The sequence below is a fragment of the Centropristis striata genome, chromosome 16 (genome assembly GCF_030273125.1).
Source record: "Centropristis striata isolate RG_2023a ecotype Rhode Island chromosome 16, C.striata_1.0, whole genome shotgun sequence".
Lineage (NCBI taxonomy): Eukaryota > Metazoa > Chordata > Actinopteri > Perciformes > Serranidae > Centropristis > Centropristis striata.
In genome coordinates this window covers 20,483,072-20,504,222 of record NC_081532.1, presented here as the reverse complement: position 1 = coordinate 20,504,222, position 21,151 = coordinate 20,483,072, and the positions used below count along the sequence as shown (strand labels likewise).

The window sequence follows — 21,151 nt, the reverse complement described above, 5'->3', positions numbered from 1 at the left end:
TCGGTGCCATAGACTGCACACACGTACGCATCAAGGCTCCATCCGGTGATGCATTTGCTTACATTAACTGGAAAAACTTTCATTCCGTGAATGTGCAACTGATCTGTGACGCAAAGTGTGTGTTGTTAAACGTTGTGGCACGGTGGCCCGGTGGGACGCATGACGCATTCATCCTGCGTAATTGCGCAGTTGGCACGCGTTTGGAGGATGGAGCTGTGAGAGACGGCTGGCTCATTGGTAAGAATATAGCCTGCATAATCACATGTGTGTGTTATATATGGACTTACCTTTCTATATCCATAGGGGATAGGGGTTACCCACTGACGCCGTGGCTTATGACCCCACTGGCCAGCCCGCAGACACCACAGGAGCATACAATGAGGCGCACGCGGCTACTCGGGCCGTTGTAGAGCGCACCAACGGGGTATTTGGACTCTGAGCGTCCTCCTCCTGTGGCAGATGTACTTTTTTTGTGTGCGCTAATGCGTTTCTTTGCGTCAAGTTTAATGTCAAACCATTTACGTTTAACCTCGGACGTAGTTCTTTGCACTACAGAAACCACATTTACTGCGTCCGTCACCTCCCTCCACGCTTTCGCTTTGCCTGTCCCTGTCACACCACTACTAACAGATGAAAATAAAACATTTTTTTTGGACTCCACTTCTCCCAAAATAACTTCAATCTCCACTTCGGAAAAATTCTTTTTTCTTTCTCGTTCTTTTTTTCTTTGTGCCATGACTGACAGGTCGACAGGATGCCTCTACACACCTCCTTATATGGTGGTCATTAGCAATTCATGGGCGGGGTTCATGCTAATTGCTGATTATCGGGAGCGCGCTGCCACCTTACGATGGATTGGCATTCATGATCATACACACGTGTTTACGATCAGATCTGAGTTTCCCGCGGCGTTCATGAATCCGGAGTAGGATTTTAGTAGCATAGGCTTTTATGTGCAAATCTACGCACAAATCTACTAACGTTTCATGAATGAGGCCCAATAAACGTCATCTTGATACATTGCCAGTTAAGTGAATTAATGCCGTCTCAGTCGCTAAGTTATATATATATGTGTATATATATATATATATATATATATATAACTAAGGGGTCAAAGGTCACAGGTATCCAACATTGGTTTTCAGCCTTTACATTTCCAATAAGTTTGTCAAGTTAAACATAATACAATATATTTTCTTTGAACAGTTTTTAATTGAATATATGTCACAAAGTATTAGAAAATGATCTCTTACTGTTTTTAAGATTTATGTAGCATCTCATCTTTTTGGGATGGGTGTTGTTGTGACAGTGACCCCAAAAAGAATACCTGTAAGAGCCATTTTGCTTTGAATGTTTATTTGTTTGTTTGCACCTCCCACCACCGGATGGAGAACAGCGCTCATTATGGGTTCTGATGTCATGAGTTAATATAAGGCCGGTGTATGACTGATTGTGGTTAGATGCACGAGAGGCACACAGTTTTTTGACCGCAGAAATGTAATGTATAAGTTGGAAATATAACTATTTGTTTAAGAAAGAAGTATACCTTTGTTTGGAAATGTTACAATAAACGCAGTTAATTGATATACAGAAACTGGACATTTCATTTGTGCACATAAAATACTATAAACGGGATCGCATCATACTAGTGGCATCTTTTTTGAGTAGCAATCGGGTCACTACAATACCTGTGAAGCAGTTTGCTAAAGACTCCATGAGAGGGCAGCATGCTACATGTAGACCCTGCTCTCTGAGTATCTTGTATAAATGGGTAATTATTGGGGGGAAAAATACTCCGAATAGAGGAACAGTTGGACATACAGTTAAATGATAGCTGAGTATCTGACCATCTGCTGTTTCCAGAGTCAAAAATACCTTCTTATGTCAGCAGAGGTCAGGAATGTACACAATATGATGAAATGCATGTGGAACACTGTTCATTTGGAGTTGCTTAGCTTTAATATTACATTTAATAAAGAGAGATACAAAACTATAAATGGATGCAACTGACTAAAAGGGGGTCAAAGCACTTTAAAAAGACCAAAACAATTCAGTGACAAAACTACAAAGACACAGTTACCACAGAGTCAAAATGATCACAATGAAACATTTTTCAAAAAAACGTCCAAAAGACACTAAAGGGCCACAATGATACCAAAACAAATAGAAAGAAATCCAAAATTACTACAAAATGATCATATATACATAACACCTACAAAGAGATTAAAAAATGTGCAAAACAGAAATGATGACTTCAGTGACAAAAAAACTACAATGACACAATTACCACAGACACTAATGACCACAAAGGCACACAACTACAAGGACACAAAACAAAGGTAAAAATGTATATCACTACAAATTTTAAGAGAGGTGGTGGGATTTTTGCAAGTCCAAGACTCCTCCACTGATCCAATGTTTCCTGATTTACTACTAGTAACATTAAAAAGAAATGCACATTGTGTACTTTAGTACTTAAATTAAATTCTGCTGCAGAATGAAGTAGCAGCAACCTGCTGCTGCTCTGAACACACCTTCCCTTGTGCACGCCGTCCGTTCTCCAACTGTCCGTGGGCCTCCTGTTCACCACGCCCTGTGGGCAGTGGATGAGGATGCGATCATATAAATAGGCTCCCGTCTTTAGTTCTGGACCAAAGTGCAGGCGGAACACAACTGTGTGCAGGCAATATGACCTCATTAATGTGGGGACTGTTGTGTTTTATTGGCATCCTGTCATCGGAGACTCTCGGAACTTCCCCAAAGTTGGGGTCACGCAACCGGCAGATCCATTCAATTAGTCCTTTAATATCACGGGGCTCCTCTCAAGTCCCTCCAAGGGTCCATCAGCGCTTTGAAGATATCAGATCTATTGAACAAAGCTCGGACGAAGCACCGAGTGCTGAAAGTTTTCAAGAGGTCCGGCTGGGTGTTTCTGCAGCCAGAGGCTTCCAGCAGCAGCAGGGAGCCCGACCGGCGGCCAGCAACGACCTGGCTCAGGAGAGACGGACCGCTGACAGTGCAGGTGGGCTGGTTCTGTGGCTCTCATGTGTCCTTAACCCTCTGAAATCTTGGGCTATTATGTCCTTTTAAAAATCTGTTAAAAAATCTATACCATGCAATGTAGCTTTCAGTTTTTTCAGCGTTACCTCACCTATATGTCCTGATAATTAATTTTTTAAAACGTTGACTTACTTGATAAAAATGTTGAACCCAAAAGAAACAGAGGAAAACATAAAATCTGATCTTGAAAATTATATTTCAATACACAGAATTTTAAATGTTGCAAATAGGAATACAGGTTGCAAATATTACATAGCCTATAACAGGTAAAATGAGGATAATATCTAGTTCAATATTTTATACTGAATATATTTGACACTATCTCTGGTTTTATTTGGCCGAATATATAAAAAAAAAAATCTGGCATGGAGTTTTAAGCCAGAATTTTAGAGGGAAGCTGATGGCAAGACTCAATGTTGCTTCATTTTTATGGTCTCACGTCATGAAGAAGTAATGTGCAGGTGCTTTCATGGACTCTAGAGGGTTAATGTCTGTTGCCAGTGTCCATGCACCTGCAAAAAAGAGGTGTCTAAAAATAACATAGAAACACTAAATCTGAGGGAAATTATCTTGCTGCATTGACAGATAATTTCACTTGACAAGATTTCTTAAATTAAGATAGTTAAATCTAAAATTAAGCATGTTGTACCCTTAAAATAAGAAATTAACTCTTAAAACAAGATAAATTAAAGCTGCAAGCAGAGATGAACTGGCCCGAGCAGAGTGCACTGATTTGTTTCTTACCAAAATAAAAAAAATACTTTAGATTTAGAAGTGTTAGATAATTTATCGTGTCTTAGAATTAATTTCTTATTTTAAGCGTACAACGTGCTTATTTTTAGATTTAACTATCTTAATTGAAGAAATCTTGTCAAGTGAAATTATCTGTCCATGCAGCAAGTTAATTTCCCTCAGATTTAGTGTTTTTATCTTGTTTTAAGACACCCCGTTTATGCAGGGTGCACCTGTTGTGTGTGTGTGTGTGTGTGTGTGTGTGTGCGCGCGTGCGTGCAATAACCCTCTCCTGTTCAAATTTGACTCAAGACTTCATATCAATCTGACTATATTCCCAGTTATTATTACTACAATAACTAGCGGACTCAGGCACTTTAGCTATACTTTTAGTGCCTCCGAGCCCGACAGTGACAATTATTTTTGGAATATTTAAGTTAATTCTATTATAATATCAGGAACTGATGTATGAATGAAATTTAAGTAAGTGCTGGACTGAAGTGTAATATGGGGAGGATTATTTTATGCTTCTTTTTTAGTCATACACAATGTAATTGACAAGTTATCATGTATGTATGAGATAAACTTTATTGCACCCATGGTGAAATTCAGAAGCAACACAGAATTATATATACAGCTTTTTGTGCTTTTTATGTTAAACATCTATGAATTAAAAAGGAAAATAATTTAATTGTAGTATTATCGTTGTTATTATTATTATTATTATTATTATTATTATTATTCAATTCCCCAACTTGTTTCTATTTTTCCTATCCTGGTTGCTGGAAATGACATAACTAAAAATGATTTATTATTTCTTGTCATTTTGTGTAATAAAATATTATACAACATGTAAACATATATATATACTTTATATACTATGCATACTTTTCCCCCCTCTGTGAAAGACTGTTTTTAAGCCAGTAATCATCATGTTTCCCATCATCTCATTCTGCTTGATTTAAATCTAAGTAACTACTGCTCTAATTATTTCCCCTCTGCCTCTCCCCGTGCTGTGGCAAAGCTGGTGGCACTAATTCCAGGTTGTATCACCATCAGTCCTCCCATCGCCAGCCACTCGCACAGCTGCAACACAAAGCTGCACCATTTGCATCCTGGCAGCCTGCTCAAGACTCAAGTGACTATTCTGCATCCATCAGAACTGATGCAGGTACCTTTCTCCATAACTAACATGATTAAAGCCCATTGTACACAGATGTTTAAAAACCAAGAGGTATTTCCTTGATTTTTCATAGTGCCTTCAAAAGCCATATTCCACTGTGCTCAGTTTCTAAGGGAAATTTTGCCAATTTTCGACTGGCTCTGTGTCACTGTAAAAAAAATGGCTACAACTACTCAGACTATGTTTTAAAGTGTGTGATCATTTAACATCAGACTCTATGGGAAAGTTGGATTGAGAAACTCTGAAACGCTCTGAAAAAAATCACAAAACTGAAATAGAATTAATAATAATATATTTCATTAAAACCGTGTGACTGATCAGAATGCTCATTTGGCCCAATGTAGGCCGGAGGCTTGTGAACCATTTAAACTTTAAATAAGTGAGTTTTTTTCTGAATTCTTGTCACGTCGATCTTTTTTTAATTTCAGTGGGACTTTTCTTTTTAAATTGTGAGACAAAACGTTGTGAAAAATACATAGCACACTATTCCAGAGAATTCCACATGTTTTGTTGAGGACTCCCTTTGCCTTTGTAACTAATATCAACAACATCTTTTCCATAAATACTGGATCTTGTTCAGGTGGATTTTAATTGTTCAGAAGTGTCACTGCTTTATTCTCTACATTTCCTATTACTAATACATATCTCCCACTGACTTTTACATTTTTTTCAACTTTAAATGGGATGTTCTTTTAAATGAGGATAGCTACTCCTCTTTTAGCTATACTGTGGAAATATCTGAGCTTTTTTCAAATTTACGATATTCCTCGTTATTAAAATGTGTTTCATGTAAGAATACTATATCTTCCATTTTGGCAAACCTTACAAATTCCAAAATGCAGGTTCCCAGCTTTCAGATGATGTACACAGTTTCTTTGTAGCATTGTAGCATCTACTGTTCACCTGCTATCTCCCCCTTAAGAGCCCCTGTCCCCCTAAAAAAATGGGAGAATTGGACTGGAAGAGGCAAAACATTTTGTCTGATTTGGTGAAATGTGTCTGCTCAAGGGCACTTCAACAAGGCAGATTCTCTGAACTCTATGCCATGAACTGGCAGATAAATTTGCGATGGCCAGGCATCAAACCCAGGTCAGCTGCTTGGAAGGCCGCTATGCTTACCACTATACCACCATCGCGTATGATTTGCAGGGTGATTTGCAGACTGAACCTGTAGAGAGCCCCCCCATAACAGTATATTAGGTAGTTAAAATGAGCCTTATCTGGAGAAAATTAAAATAATGCTTACATAAATGCATCATTACAAATAATCTAATAATGTATTTATAATATGTTTAACAATCTGAGTGGGTTCATTCTGTGTAACGAGTACTTTTACTTTTGTTACTTTAAGTACATTTTGATGCCGAAACTTTTGTACTTTTACTTAAGTCAGTTTTGAATGAGGAACTTTTACTTGTATTGGAGTAATTTCACAGTTTGGAATTAGTACTTTGACTTAAGTAAGGGACCTGAATACTTTTTTCCACCACTGGTGATCAGTATATTTGTGCAGGGATGTGGTGGATTGCATGCCAGATATCCATTCACATAATGAGTGTTAGTGCTGTATCCTCACTTTAGATGGATTTAATCTGATTAAAGTATCCTTTTTTTTTACAGCAACAAGATCTAACTGCAGAAACCGTCCGATAGACTTGGTCTTCATCATCGACAGCTCCCGCAGTGTACGCCCTGCTGAATTTGAAAAGGCAAAGGAGTTCCTGCAAGACATGGTGGACACCTTGGAAGTCGGCACGGACGCCACAAGGGTCGGCCTCGTCAACTATGCCAGCACAGTGCAGATTGAGTTTCTACTGAAGACGTATTCTGCCAAGTCTGCCCTGAAGCAGGCACTGGCACGTGTTGAGCCCCTCGCTTCTGGCACCATGACAGGCATGGCCATCAAGACTGCCATGGAGAAAGCTTTCACCGCAGAGGCAGGGGCCCGATCTAGCAACATGAACATTGCCAAAGTAGCCATCATAGTGACAGACGGGAGGCCCCAGGACAAGGTGGAGGAAGTATCAGCCGCAGCTCGGGCATCTGGGATCGAGATCTACGCTGTGGGAGTGGACAGAGCTGACATGGCATCCCTTCGCCTCATGGCCAGCCCCCCACATGATGACCATGTTTTCTATGTGGAGACCTATGGTGTTATTGAGAAGCTCACTTCCAAATTTAGGGAAACCTTATGTGGTAAGGATGATGATAACGGGAGCGCGGATAATCCATTAGATGGTGGAAATGATGAGTACGGACTAGGCCTAGGTGGCAGAAAAGATGGTAGAGGAATAAATAATGAAAATGACGATAAAGGAAACAACGGTATGTCAGATCTATTTTCACTCAAATTTCGGCTGTGATCATATGGGCAGCACCATAGAGGGAGTCTCCATTTTAAAGTCACCGGTCCTCTTCTTTAGTCTTAAGAACAAGGGCAAGGTAACCAGTGATTTACTGCCGCTTGTTTTGTTTTGAGTTCCCACAAAAGGATGTTAACTAACTGTTGCCATGCAGATGGTGATGATAAGTGGAGCTAATGCAGTAAGCATTAAGCATGTCCAAGTGTTGTACTAACCGACTTAAAGAAGAAGACAAACCTCTGATCACCGATTGATCTGCAGATTCAGAGCAAACTCTACAACACTGACCACTTTGAAATGGTTGAAACCTAATATGATGCTGCCTATATTTTTCACATGGAGCGTGCTGCTTTTTGCACTTTGCGCTGCAGCTTGTGCCTTATGCCGTTTGCCCAGCGCAGTTACCTGAAGGCGTGCTAAGCTACCCAGGTCCACACTTTGCGCTTTTGCAGAGAGAACATTAACAGCCACTCATCATGCACAGCAAAAACTAAATCAGCTTCTGCTGAATTTGACTAAAATGTATTGGGTAGAAGCTTTTGGATTTTGAGATTGCTAAGAAGAGATTGCCAAGTTTCAACGTTTTGTTTTCTTTAAATGTGCTTGTAAAAAGACAATAGAAAAGTTTTAAAAGATTTTTTTTTCTTTCAAGAAAGTTAAACTGTTCAATATGAAGTTGGAGCTAGCAGTCCATTAATTTAGCTTAGCATAAATACTCAAAACAAGGCGTAAAACAGCTAGCCTAGCTATGCAGGATGTAATTATAAGTTATTTGATTAATGTGTGCAAAATGAGTTGTGGTTTTAAAGGGAGTTACTCGGGAGACTATTTCTTGGGTGGGTGCAGTGACTTCCTGTTGTCGTTGTCTTGCAACCTCACAATGCCAATATGAATGCAGGAATTAAAAGCACCATTTCACCACTACCACTACATTTCATAGAGTCGAGAATGTATATGTATTTAAAAATTTAGAAAAAGCTAAATGAAATACTTATATTTAATGTGGTACTTTATGCTTGTAGGCTAAAGGAATGCCAGCACAACTGCTGATTGCTATGATAGATTTGGATGGTATCAGAATGTGGAACATTTTTAAAATAACATTTCAAAATAAGCATGTAATTCTCAATTTCTTTTTTACAGGAAAGTGGAAATGATTTTCATTGCATTCCCTCACAATAAGTTTTGAGTTCCCTCCCAGTTTTTTGGGCCAATATGATCTGTTATCTCCCATTGTAATGTGCATTCCTTCTGTTTACTGAGTACTGCATATTGGTAATGTTTGGTTACATTGTAACTTTGGTCCTCTGAGTGAAGAGACTGTCTCTCCACTCTGTCACATGTTCAATATGTATGGAGCTTGGGAGATAGAATAGAAATCACATAACTGATAAGAGCACAGGCTTTGAATACTTTATGATTCTTTATCTGCTAAAGTGAACACATTCAACTTGTAAATAGTAACTACTGCTATAATCATTGATGACACAAAAACATGGCTGAAATGCCTCCGGTGTATACACGTTAAAACTGTAGGCAACAGCTAGAGCTTCATTATAGCTCAACGTTCTGCCAAGCATGCAGCTACTCTGGTATGGGGGAATACAAAAACCTATTGTGAGAGAGTGGCTCAGTACATTTCAGTAATTGTTTACCATAAAAAATGGATTTTTGGTACCACCCAGACTAGCAAGGTAACAGCTCAGGTTACCCATGCTATTCATGCAAGCCTCTCCCAGGTGTTAATTAACTTAATGCACGCCGTGCTTCAAATTATGGCGCAACCTCAAAAACTTGTTTTTGACTGACAGCTTGAACCTGTGGAGTGAGTTCAGCCAACCTCTGTGTTTCACTGAGTCCAACTTCTGTCCATCAACAACAGTGATGTCACTACCAAAGACATGCAATATTTATGGCAGAGTATCTTCTTTCATAGCTTTTGTGTTTGCATGGTCTGAACTGCATGGAATATTCTGTTGGCTGGGAAAAGATGGATAGTTATTCTCATGTTTTAAACTCGAAAGGGAATGTAACATTTGAAAGTGACAAATGTCTCTTCTTCCCTGATAAATAAAAGGAGAACAAAATTAATTTACTATCACTAGTTGAAGCACAGAGATCAAGCAAACTAATCTGCATGTGTGTCTCTATTAAGAATTACACAACTCATCTTTACATACTTACAACTTACTAACAAAATTGAATTAAAAATACAATGATTGATTTCATTAGGCATAAGCCAATCAGACACTGAAGTGTTTCTTTTCAGGTTTGGACCCATGTGCTCAGGGACACAATTGCCAGCACATTTGTGAGAACAATGGGAACTCGTACAACTGCAAGTGTCGCACAGGCTATGTCTTAAACCCGGACAAGAAAACATGCTCACGTAAGTATATTTATCTTTTTTTTAATGTTCTATGTTCTTTGGATGAGAAAAGCCTTATTATAAGAAGAAATGTCTAACTTTTGTAAGAACTTTGGAATTCCATAATTAGGCACTTTGTGTTGTGAACACACTGCATACCATCTGTTGTTACTCATGTTTTGGGTTGCCCAGTTAGATTAGAGCAGACACCATTCAGCACATACTAAGTGAGCAACACAATTATGAAGGCCGAGACTAATGAAAGGCGCAAATTCTAGCAGTACGTGATGGCCACTTATAAGAGAACAAGAAGATCCTCTCTCCAAGTCACAGGCTGGACTGAATATCACTGTTCAGTGGGTCAGCTACCCCAGCTGCCCTGGGTGTTTATTGCTTGCTCCCAAATTCATGTACTTTAGAGCCAAAATTTGAAAAGTGCACTCAGTAGATCATAGCATAGCTCTGATGCATCTGAACTCAGATAACATGTATTTTTAAAAGTTGTTTGTTGTCTTGCAGACAGACCTGACAAAGCTTAAATTCAAGACTTTTTACACATCGGCATCATGAAGTAATTTCAGCATAGTTTTTTAACAACAATATCAGTTTATTTGGGTTGCATACAGATGTACAACTCTTATGACATTATTCAACCAGATGTGAAGCACTTTGTTTTCCAATGTATCTGGGACTTCTTAAACTGGAACAAAGCAGAAGTACGTCACAGCATCCCGGACACGTCCAAAACTGGCACAGAGAGGTTTCCTGTGTGTATGTATCACACGCTGAGGGCCATGACAAAGTGTTGGAGTTGGCATGAGAATGCGTTGTTATTTCGGCCCCAGTTCATGATGGGAAAGTAACGCTAACTGCGACATTTTTTTACAATGCTGCAAGTGTCTGGAATAAACATAAAATCCTGTAGTTTATCTTGCACAGCACCAAAATGAAAAGCATGAGGTTCTGTAATGTTCATGCACAAAATGTGGCCTGCAACACACTAGGTAAATATGAGGCTTGTTTGTAGTTTAGCTGATCACTGGAAATGGTCTTGCTGTGTAACTGAAGCAGTTGTTAATTACTGGTCTTGGCCTTATAACACCCATACGCTCATCACACATCTGCACAGGATGTGTGACAGGAAATAGAACTGACTCAGGGCTTCTTGCATTGTATAGTTAAACTTACTTGGTTACATTTGGAAGTGTTTCTTTTCAGGTTCAGATATATGTGCCCAAGGACATGACTGCCAACATATATGTATCAACAACACTGATTCATACCTTTGCAAGTGTCGTGAGGGATATGTGTTAAATCATGACCAGAAAACATGCTCACGTAAGAACCTGACTATTTTGCATAGATTTGTTGACTGTTTGCTACTCCCTATGTGTTTTGCATGACTGAAAGTTTTTATGTATCCTCCATATACTGTACTTAACAAGAGATGCGGTGATCATCCTCTAAACTGGAGATCATTTGGTTTATATATGAGCTGTTAAAAAGATAATTGCCAATCTGAGGCTTAATAAGTTCCACCATAAGAGCTTCATGTCAGATGTGGGAGTTTTTTTCTTTTCAGATCTGGATTCATGTTCTAAGGGACATGACTGCCAGCACATGTGTGTCAGCACTGATGATTCGTACATCTGCAAATGTCAAATGGGATATGTTTTGAATGCAGACCAGAAAACATGCTCACTTAAGGACCTGGACTATTCAGGTAGACTTTATGTTTTCTTGGCACACATTTGCAGCATAACCTGTAGAAAAGCATTGACTTGTGAGTTTGTGAGATCATTTTGTGTGGCAACAGGAAAGTTGTCTTTAGTATTGTTGAAGTATTCTTGGAGCCATCATAGCAGCCATTAAAGGAACACTGAGTATGGATAAGTAGCTCAAATAACCCCGCTATATTTGAGCTATCCCTTTAAGGGACTTGCACACTTGCTTATGATTTAATTGAGGTGGTAGCTACTTGGATGTGGGTTATTCTGAAGTGTAACGTGAGTGCTCAGTTCAGTTTGAATTACTACAAGGTCAGCTGTTGTGACTATTGTTATGGGGTTGCCCTGAGTAGTGCACCGCAGATGGTGGCTCTGATCCGCTACAGTCAGTTACATGTAGATATGTTTCTTTCCAGCTCTGGATACATGTGAGCAGGCACATGACTGCCAGCATCTTTGTGTCAAAAACAGCAATTCTTACCAATATGTGTGTCGCGAGGGATATGTTTTGAATGTAGACCAAAAAAACATGCTCATGAATGAATCCTTACCAGTAGATTTAATGTCCATTGCTTGGTGCAGTGTCTTAGGTTTCTCAAATGTTCATTATTGTTGGTGCTTGAGTAAATGTAGAAATTAAAACTTTAGGGATTCTTCAGTGCTCCAAAGACGGTTTCCCAAAACCTTATCTTAGCAAAAGCTGCTAAGGGACTTTCTCTTTTGGTGTTCTGGTCTTGTGGAGTTAGACTTAGTTGGTTAGATGTGGAAGTGTCTCTTTTTAGGTTCAGATACATGTGACCAAGGACATGACTGCCAACATATCTGTGTCAGCAATGACGACTCGTACATCTGCAAATGTCAAATGGGATATGTGTTAAATGCAGACAAGAAAACATGCTCACGTAAGAACTTTTTGACTTGATATGCATGCATTTTTTTGTATTTTTTGTTGTTGTTTTTGTGTTTTGCATGGCTGAAAGTGTCCTCCATATGCTGTACATAGAAAGAGCTGGTGAGCCACTTTGCATGATGGGCACCACTTTGCTTGACTGAACAGGAGATGTTTTAGTGAATTTGAATTGCAAAAAAAGTAACTGCCAATCAGAGGCTCTACAATAAGTCCCATCATAGTAGGATTATTACGTCACATGTGGGAGTTTTTTTCATTTCAGGTATAGATTCATGTTCTCAGGGACATGACTGCCAGCACATGTGTGTCAGCACTGATGATTCATACAGCTGCAAATGTCGAATGGGATATGTTTTGAATGCAGACCAGAAAACATGCTCACGTAAGGACCTGGACTTTTCAGGTAGACTTTACGTTTGTTCTTTGGCGTTACTTGGCGTGCAGCACTAATTGATTTTAAAAAGAATAGAGGAAACTGGAGTGAATTGGCCAAGACTTTCCATTTTAAAATAACTGATGACTCTGTTGTTGTGATATACTTGGCTGTTGTAATTCGATTGAGTGTATTGCATGTGGGAGTGTCTCTTTACAGGTGCAACCTCATGTGAACAGGGACATGACTGCCAACATGTTTGTGTAAATACTGCGGATTCTTACATCTGCAAGTGTCCTTTGGGATATGTGTTGAATGCTGACCAGAAAACATGCTCACGTAAGCGCCTTGATAATTTTAGTGGATTTGGAGTGTGTGTTTTTGTGTCTATATCTGCATGTGTAAATGGGTTGTAAATGCCTTATGTGATTTGATATACATCAGACTCGCCTTTCTCTGGTCTCTGGTTTATGACACTGTTCCTTAAGGACTGGATTAAATATATAACTTGTTGTTGGACAGGAACATCGTAATGCAGAGTTATATGTTTGCTAAAAAGAAACTTACTGTACTTTATAAAGTTGTTGGTTCTTTGACTTCATGCCTCTACTTGATGTCTCTTGTGACCAATAATAGGTGACAGTTTGGATCCATGTGCCCATGGACATGACTGCCAGCACATTTGTATAAACAGTGATGACTCGTACATCTGCAAGTGTCGAGTGGGATATATTTTGAATCCAGACAAGAAAACTTGTTCACGTAAGGATCTATACTTTGACCTATCGTAGATCCAGAATTTCTCAAAGAGGGAGAAAGAGAAACTGGGCTTGGAGCCAATTTTCAGTGTTTTTAAATACTTTAAACATGTCCAATGGGGAACTTTAAAGCATTTGGCAAAGTCATCATATGTTGCAATTAATGCTGGACTATCCTGATGGTCTTCGTCTTAGCTATGGAAGATTCTCTTTTCAGGTTTGGATACGTGTGACCAGGGACATGACTGCCATCATATTTGTGTCACAAGTGGTGATTCACACCTTTGCAGGTGTCGTGAGGGATATGTGTTGAATGCAGACCAGAAAACATGCTGGCGTAAGAACCTGGATTTTACTTGTATGTTCTGTATGCATGTCAGGGTGCAGTGTCTCGGCTTTCCTTCTAAGTATTTTGGTAGTTATTAAAAATGCTTGCTTAAGTGTTTGCCACTCTGAAAAGTTACATGTGGACAGCACTGTGCTGTGAACGTATGTGCATCAGCTGTTGTGGGTTAAATTTGAACATATTTTGAATGAGCTTGAGGTTGGGAGACTGGGACTGATGCACCTACAGTAATGGATCCTGACTTGGTTGGTGCCGTCTTGAAAGCTCCATAATAGTGCTTCTTGCTGGCTATAATGCAATTAAGACAGTTACAAGTGTGAGTGTCTCTTTTCAGGTTCAGATACATGTGAGGGACATGACTGCCAACATATTTGCATCAGCAATAATGACTCGTACATCTGCAAATGTCAAGTGGGATATGTGTTAAATGCAGACCAGAAAACATGCTCACGTAAGAACTTGGAGTTTTTTTACTTGATGTACATTTCCTAGTGTCCCAGTGTCTGTGGTTGATTACAGTCTATATTGTTATTGTTTAATACTTGATTATGCAGAATGCTGAATGCAGAAACAGACAGTTTTACAAATGAAGTTTGCTGTCGATATTAGCTGTGGAAGTGTTTCTTTTCAGGTTCAGATACATGTGCCCAGGGACATGACTGCCAACATATTTGTGTGAACAATGGCGATTCTTACTCTTGCATGTGTCATGAGGGATTTGTGTTGAACGCAGATGAGAAAACATGCTCACGTAAGAACCTCTATTTTAATTGTACACTGTCTTTGATGTGCATGTTCTTATACAAAGTGTCAGGTATCCCACTATGCAGTGTTAATTATTAAATGAAGGATATCCTCATGTGGACGTCTGGACCTTGATATATGTATGTCCTACTTAGTGTGAATGTATTATTACAAAATCAGTGATCTGGTTGCTTGTATACATGCAGAGTAACAGGCCAAAGATTCATTAAATGACAGTGTTAGACCATGTTAGCTCTGGATGTTAGTTGTGTCTCTTTTCAGGTTCTGATCCATGTGCCCATGGACATGACTGCCAGCATATTTGTATAAACAGTGATGACTCGTACATCTGCAAGTGTCGAGTGGGATATATTTTGAATCCAGACAAGAAAACATGCTCAAGTAAGAAGTTCAAGAGTTGTTGGACTATCTCTGAGTCCATGGTTTTGACCCATTGTAGGATATATTACTTACTAAGGGCTCTTTAATTGATGATTGATAGATATAAATTGAGTGTCTCCTCTCAGGTTCAGGTCCATGTGCCCAGGGACATGACTGCCAGCATATTTGTGTCAAAAATGGTGATTCCCACCTTTGCAAATGTCACGATGGATATGTGTTGAATGCAGATCAGAAAACATGCTCACGTAAGAATTTGATTGCTACATATACATTTGATGTGCATGCTGTGGTGCTTTGTCTCAGGTTTCCTTCAGTGTCTATTATTTTAGGTGCAGTTTCATTGTCAGTGTGATCTGCTAGTGCACCTCTCACCAATCTCCTGATCTCTGGGTTATTATTCGGGACAGGATTCTGTAGAAATTCCAGCCCAGGGTTTTTCTAACTCCAGTTTGCGTATTCAATAAAACAAGCTATATGACACCTTTAGCTAACATTGTAGTAGAAGCTTAGCTATCGTGGCAGTTGGTGGAAGACAACTTTGATGGCTCTTAAAGGGGGTGTTCTGTCACATCACGGCTAGCAAGTTGGGAAACTATGGCTGGTACATAGAGGGGTACATAGCTCTGGTTTAGATCAATTGTAAAGGGATTGGTGGCCCGCAACTAATTCCTGACAGATTTATTAGATGTCACTTACCTGTTGAGGGCCTCAGATCTCCTCAAAACTGGAGATCCGGGGACATGACTGCCAGGATATTTGGGGTCAGTTTGAGTAATCAGATACTTGGATACTAGATACTAGTATCGACTGAAACTATAGTAAGAAAACAGCTCGGACTGTTTGAATGATGCCATGAGATGTCATATCACATGTGTCTTTTCAGGTTCTGATCCATGTGCCCATGGACATGATTGCCAGCACATTTGTGTAAACAGTGATGATTCTTACATCTGCAAGTGTCGAGCAGGATATATTTTGAACCCAGACAAGAAAACTTGTTCACGTAAGGACCTGTATTTTTGACCTATCATAGGGCTCTTTGATTGACGTAAATTGAGCCCATCAGATGTGTAAGTGTTTCCTTTCAGGTTCAGATACATGTGCCCAAGGACATGACTGCCAACATATTTGTGTCAGCACTGATGACTCGTTTGTCTGCAAGTGTCGAATGGGATATGTATTGAATGCAGACCAGAAAACGTGCTCACGTAAGAACCTGGACTTTGTTTGTCGTCTATTTTGTACATCCTATTAGATTTCCCTTCAAAGTCACTGTTATTTTTCACTTTGTATACCTCTCTTGTAAGTTAGGTAATGGCGATTGATAGGGCATATAGCTCATGCACTGAGAATGAAGCACATGACGATGGAAACATGAACTGTCAAAAGGAAATTCGGGGGGGGGGGGGGGGGGGTTTCAAGTCAAGAGTCTCTTGACTTATGGTGTTTGGCAAAGTCAGATGTGGAAGTGTTTCTTTTCAGGATCAGATGCATGTGCCCAGGGACATGATTGCCAACAGATTTGTGTCAACAGTGATGACTCGTATAAATGCAAGTGTCGTGTGGGATATGTATTGAATGCAGACCGGAAAACATGCTCACGTAAGCAACTTATTTATTTCAATATGCATATTTGTCTGTGGTTTCATCGGCAAACCACATTTGCAGCTTCAAAGCAAGATTCATCAGAGCACCAAAAGCTGAAGGTATAGAGACTGCAGATGATGTATTGGCCACATAGTTAAGGTATCCACAGGGAATTGTGACCAAAGGCTGCAAAAGATCTTAGTGATCGTTTTTGATGTGTGCTGAGGTGTGGGCTTTTCTCTTCAGGTACAGGTTTGGATGCATGTGCCCAGGGACATAACTGCCAGCAGATTTGTGTCAACAATGGGAACTCTTACATCTGCAAATGTCGAGTGGGATACGTGTTAAACATGGATCAGAAAACATGCTCACGTAAGAAACATCTTCCTTACAACTCAACATTGGTGCCATACCTTAAGATGGTTTGTGTTATTCCCTTTTGTCTCCCAAGACTTCTGTAGCTTGGCCTGCTCAGCCACTTGTAATGAATCCATGAATATTAATGTGATGATTACTCAGACCAAATCAGTTACATGTGGTTTCCAGGTTCAGATGCATGTGCTCAAGGACATGACTGCCAGCATATTTGTATCAACAACGGTGACTCATACAACTGCAAGTGTCGAGTGGGATACGTGTTGAATGCAGACAACAAAACATGCTCACGTAAGGATCTGGATTTTTTATTCTATTCTATTTAAACCTTTAAGACGTTCCCAATATTTTTAATCCGTTCTAACCTCAGGAATGTTTCACTCAAACTTCTTATGTTATTGCCTTGTGAGCTATCTTGCACAACTAGTGTTGAGCTCAGCCTGAATGAGAAAATGTGGCATCTTGGCACTAATTTACCGAAAGATGTGGCATACACGGACATGGTTTGGAGTCCTCAAAGGAACTATTGGCCACCAATGGCTGACCAGGGGCTTCTTGAATGCTCTGTCCCTATAAAACTGGATGACACTTCATCAAAGACGGGTTGGACCGTGTTTTGACCTAAAAAGCCATGCTCAAACCGTCCTAATCGATGCAAGATGAATTAATGTGAGAGGGTAAGATGAGAGTCTGTGTTTTCCAAATACTATGTTTTGACTAACTTATTATTAACCATCCATAGCATAAAGGTCTGTAGGCTTGACTATTTTCCCATGCAGAGTAGTACTGAAATGTCCCTCGCCTTTTGTGGAAGCTTGTCTGATAATAAGCAAGGACACCATGACCTCACTATGCATCAACTTTTCTTTTGCATATGAAAACAGAAATGCAGATATAATGGGGAAATAATACAGTAATGGACAACGCCATTATTGGTATGTCTCCTACCCAGCACAATTTTTCCACATCTGTTTAAACATCCAACTGTTCTATTTCTGGCAAAATTGACAGTCCAGACAGCCGAGAGTGCAGGATGTTACAGCAATAGTGGTACTTCATCTATGGTGAAGAGATCAATATGAATCATATAATATGTTTTGTTGATATTCTGGCTCAAACCACAATACAATACACCCATAGGTGGTGGTATGGTTTCACTACTGGCTGTACCAGGCAAGCTATAACTCGCCCACAAGAAGAGAAACTGCAAAGTCCTCCCTCTGTTAAAGGCTGCCCAAATAGTGGCAGAAAACAATGTCTGCTTTGTTCTGGTACCTGGACATCCTCATTGTGATGGCTAGGTCCGTCAAGTTTGCCATGTTCACACAGTTGTCTTAATACCAAACCAGGATAGGGTTTGCAATTACCTAGAAGAAAAGTCCCAGTTGTCCCAGATTGTGCATGTTGTTGAACTGTGATCCCTTAAGAAGGGATTTGTTGGATGTTTCTTTGTTATGGTAGCGTAACGGGTCCCTTCATGACACCTTAGAGTTTATAGATTTAACTTGTGATTGCCAAATCACTGCTTCAATATTGTGTGATAGATCTGAAAGACCAATTGGTAGGAGAAATTAGAAGGACAAAACACAAAGCAAGCATAGAGGAGAAATTGTTCTATTTCACACTGGCATGTATGAAATGGAGTCAAGGATTTAAGGATCCGCGATCCTATGACTTCAGGTCTGTATCGCTGACAATTTATGAAATGAGAATGTAGCCTACTGTTAAGTAGAGTCCCAGGTAAATTTCAGTGCACTGCTGCATGTTGGAACTTGGTCAAGTCTATGGCACTGATGGGTTAGATATAGGGTTACAATGCAACTTGACTGAACTTTTAATAGTATTGGTGGTATTATCTTTAATGTCTGTGTTTTTGCTTTCTTTAGATTTCAACAATTGACTGCAACCAAAGCCACTGTACACCGACTTGCAACTGTTCCAGTCATTAACAGCACAGTTTATAGCACATATCAGTGCGCTGTGCTGTTGGTTTAAGGAATGTGAAACTACAATGGAAGTTGTGGTGGGAGCCCACCAAGATTTCTTGGTCTGAATAAAGGACCAAGTGGTTGTAATTGATTTGCCTGTTGTCTATTGTGTTTCTACCTCTTTTAACTGAATTTGTCTTGTATGTATATGTAAACATATTGCTCAAACGATTATTATAATGCGTCCTCTTTAACGCTATCCACGCCTGACCTCAGTAACTGAGCTCTCCAAGGTTTTGATTAACCAGTTGATGTGAATGAAAATTTTTGACATATTTCCTAATCTCACTCACAAAAGAAAATCATGATTGTACCTGATCAATATCCATTATGTTTATGCTTACACTTAAAGCAACACCAAACTTTTGTCTGATTTTGTCACCTGCAAAATGTTCTAGTACTGAACACCGACATCAGCTCTTTGGGGTAGGAACATAGGATGGACTGTGCTGCAGCCAAATGGAGAATCGCAGCACTAAACAGGCTTTGACCTTCTCTATATTTTTTTTTCTTTTTTTCAGAGGAAATGAGAAGTGAAATAACTCAAGATGCCTGCATGTGTGAAGCTCAGATTGTGTTCCAGAAAAAAGTACAGTCAACCATTCAGGAGCTGAGCAGAAAACATATCCTTTTGCTTGGAATGTTTAGAAGGATCCACACTTTGAATTTGATATTATATTTTTGCATTTTAAATTTGTATTATCATGTGAGAGAAATATCTCTATCTAAAAATGTTCAATGTTTACACTATTGGGCTGCTACTACATCGGTTTTGTGTTCAATATATTTTTAATGAGAATAAGTTAATTTTGAAATGCTGAACGTGATGATGAGCGAGCATTACAGCTACACTTTTCAAATTCTATTTCCTTGACCATTTGTTCACTTGATGAACTTTCAGACAAAGTGAACCTGATTGACGGCCAACAGCAGTATTAGCGATGAAGATGTCAGAAGACATTTCAATGAATCCAATTATTGTGACCAGCGTAAAATGTCTAAGATTTTATCATGCAATATTCTGGTAGCATCAATGTTTTGTATTATAAACCTGCATTTTGCATTCACAATACTGTTACTTCCAGTTAAGTCTGGTATAACTGTTGTAAACGTTTACATATATTGGTAAGAAAAAGCTGCATTTCATCCTGGCACTGTAAGCCAAACTATGTAAGATAATTAGGGAAGTTATGGAATGTAACCATGTTAAAGGTTTTAGTTAATACATTTTTTTTGGTGGAAATGTGTTGTATCCACTGCTCCCAGAGCATTTGTTGGAAGAATACAAAGCCTCCGTCCATGACCATAACACAACAACTAATCTCTTATACAACAAGAGCATTGTTATGCAGAGAAAAGACTAAAACAAACCCTGATGCAATTGGCCCATGGCATTGTTACATCACAGTTAATTACTATAATCCTTTTTTTTTATACCTGAAACATTGCAACAATCATGGAAAATGAAAGGGTAATTATTGTTTTGTTTGTAACTGACCGATACAATAGTTTTAGTGAAAGCGGGGAAGTTAAGGAGCATTATTGGACTTTCAACATTTTGCACACTTGGCAATTCTTGGACCAAAGTCTCTGGTAGCAGTCTACTATTAAATACAATTTTCAGTGCACTAAGTTTTTAAATTGTGAGATTAAAAGTCAAGATCCACTTATCCATCCATTTGTTTTCATAATTTCTTTATAAAATACACAGATGTACTGTATTTTGTTCTTTGTCATATCGATGGAACACATGAAGAGTATTTGTGGTGCAGGGGACTTGATGTAAACTGTTATGTGCATACATGTTATGGTGCTTTTGTGATGGAAACAATTTGTCTGTATCTGTTGGGGTTATAGTTGCACATTAAAAAAATAAATGTTCTGAGAAAATGGATACATCTGATCTCACCATTGTTTTTGTCTTTTTACACTTAGTTACCAAGCCACCATTAAAATCACTGAAACTATGGACTTCTTGTGTGATACCTTTATTAGCCTAACTTTCCTTTCAAATATGGTTTTGCATTGGCTAACATGGACTGAATTGTTGTTTAATAAGCTTTTCTCATGGTGGGCCTACTAAAGTCAGTCTACAGTATGCTAAATATAATGAAGCTTTTCCTAAAAAAACGTAAACTTTGAGTAATTTAAGTAAAGTAACGACCTATTTTAGTGATGGGAACAAAGGGACGTAGCAGTTCTTCAAAAGAACGCCCGTTACAGGGACGCAAACGA

The 21,151-nt window shown here is 39.1% G+C and overlaps 1 protein-coding gene across 2 annotated transcripts; it reads left to right on the top strand.

The window, feature by feature from the left end:
• The first annotated feature begins 2,246 nt into the window (after positions 1-2,246).
• On the top strand, positions 2,247-20,810 carry LOC131988186 (matrilin-3-like). 2 transcript variants are annotated; one of them, XM_059353249.1, is made up of 15 exons: positions 2,247-3,022; positions 4,817-4,963; positions 6,596-7,171; positions 9,608-9,727; positions 14,155-14,271; positions 14,452-14,571; positions 14,847-14,966; positions 15,092-15,211; positions 15,850-15,969; positions 16,055-16,174; positions 16,449-16,568; positions 16,800-16,925; positions 17,100-17,219; positions 19,438-19,539; positions 19,803-20,810. In XM_059353249.1, the coding sequence occupies exons 1-15, from the start codon at positions 2,689-2,691 to the stop codon at positions 19,853-19,855; spliced, it is 2,415 nt and encodes an 804-aa protein (XP_059209232.1). In that variant the 5' UTR covers positions 2,247-2,688; the 3' UTR covers positions 19,856-20,810. The 2 variants fall into 2 exon arrangements, with proteins under 2 accessions (XP_059209232.1, XP_059209233.1); XM_059353250.1 differs by lacking the exons at positions 14,155-14,271; positions 14,452-14,571; positions 14,847-14,966; positions 15,092-15,211; positions 15,850-15,969 and having other exon boundaries at positions 2,251-3,022.
• The last annotated feature ends 341 nt before the right edge of the window (positions 20,811-21,151 follow it).

What these genes read in the sequence shown, in the direction of transcription:
- LOC131988186 (XM_059353249.1), top strand. Translation starts at nt 2,689, where the DNA reads ATGACCTCATTAATGTGGGGACTGTTGTGTTTTATTGGCATCCTGTCA. An exon ending in AGACCAGAAAACGTGCTCAC is followed by an intron (nt 16,175 to 16,448) that starts GTAAGAACCTGG and finishes GTTTCTTTTCAG; the next exon opens with GATCAGATGCATGTGCCCAG. An exon ending in TCAGGAGCTGAGCAGAAAAC is followed by an intron (nt 19,540 to 19,802) that starts ATATCCTTTTGC and finishes CCATTTGTTCAC; the next exon opens with TTGATGAACTTTCAGACAAA.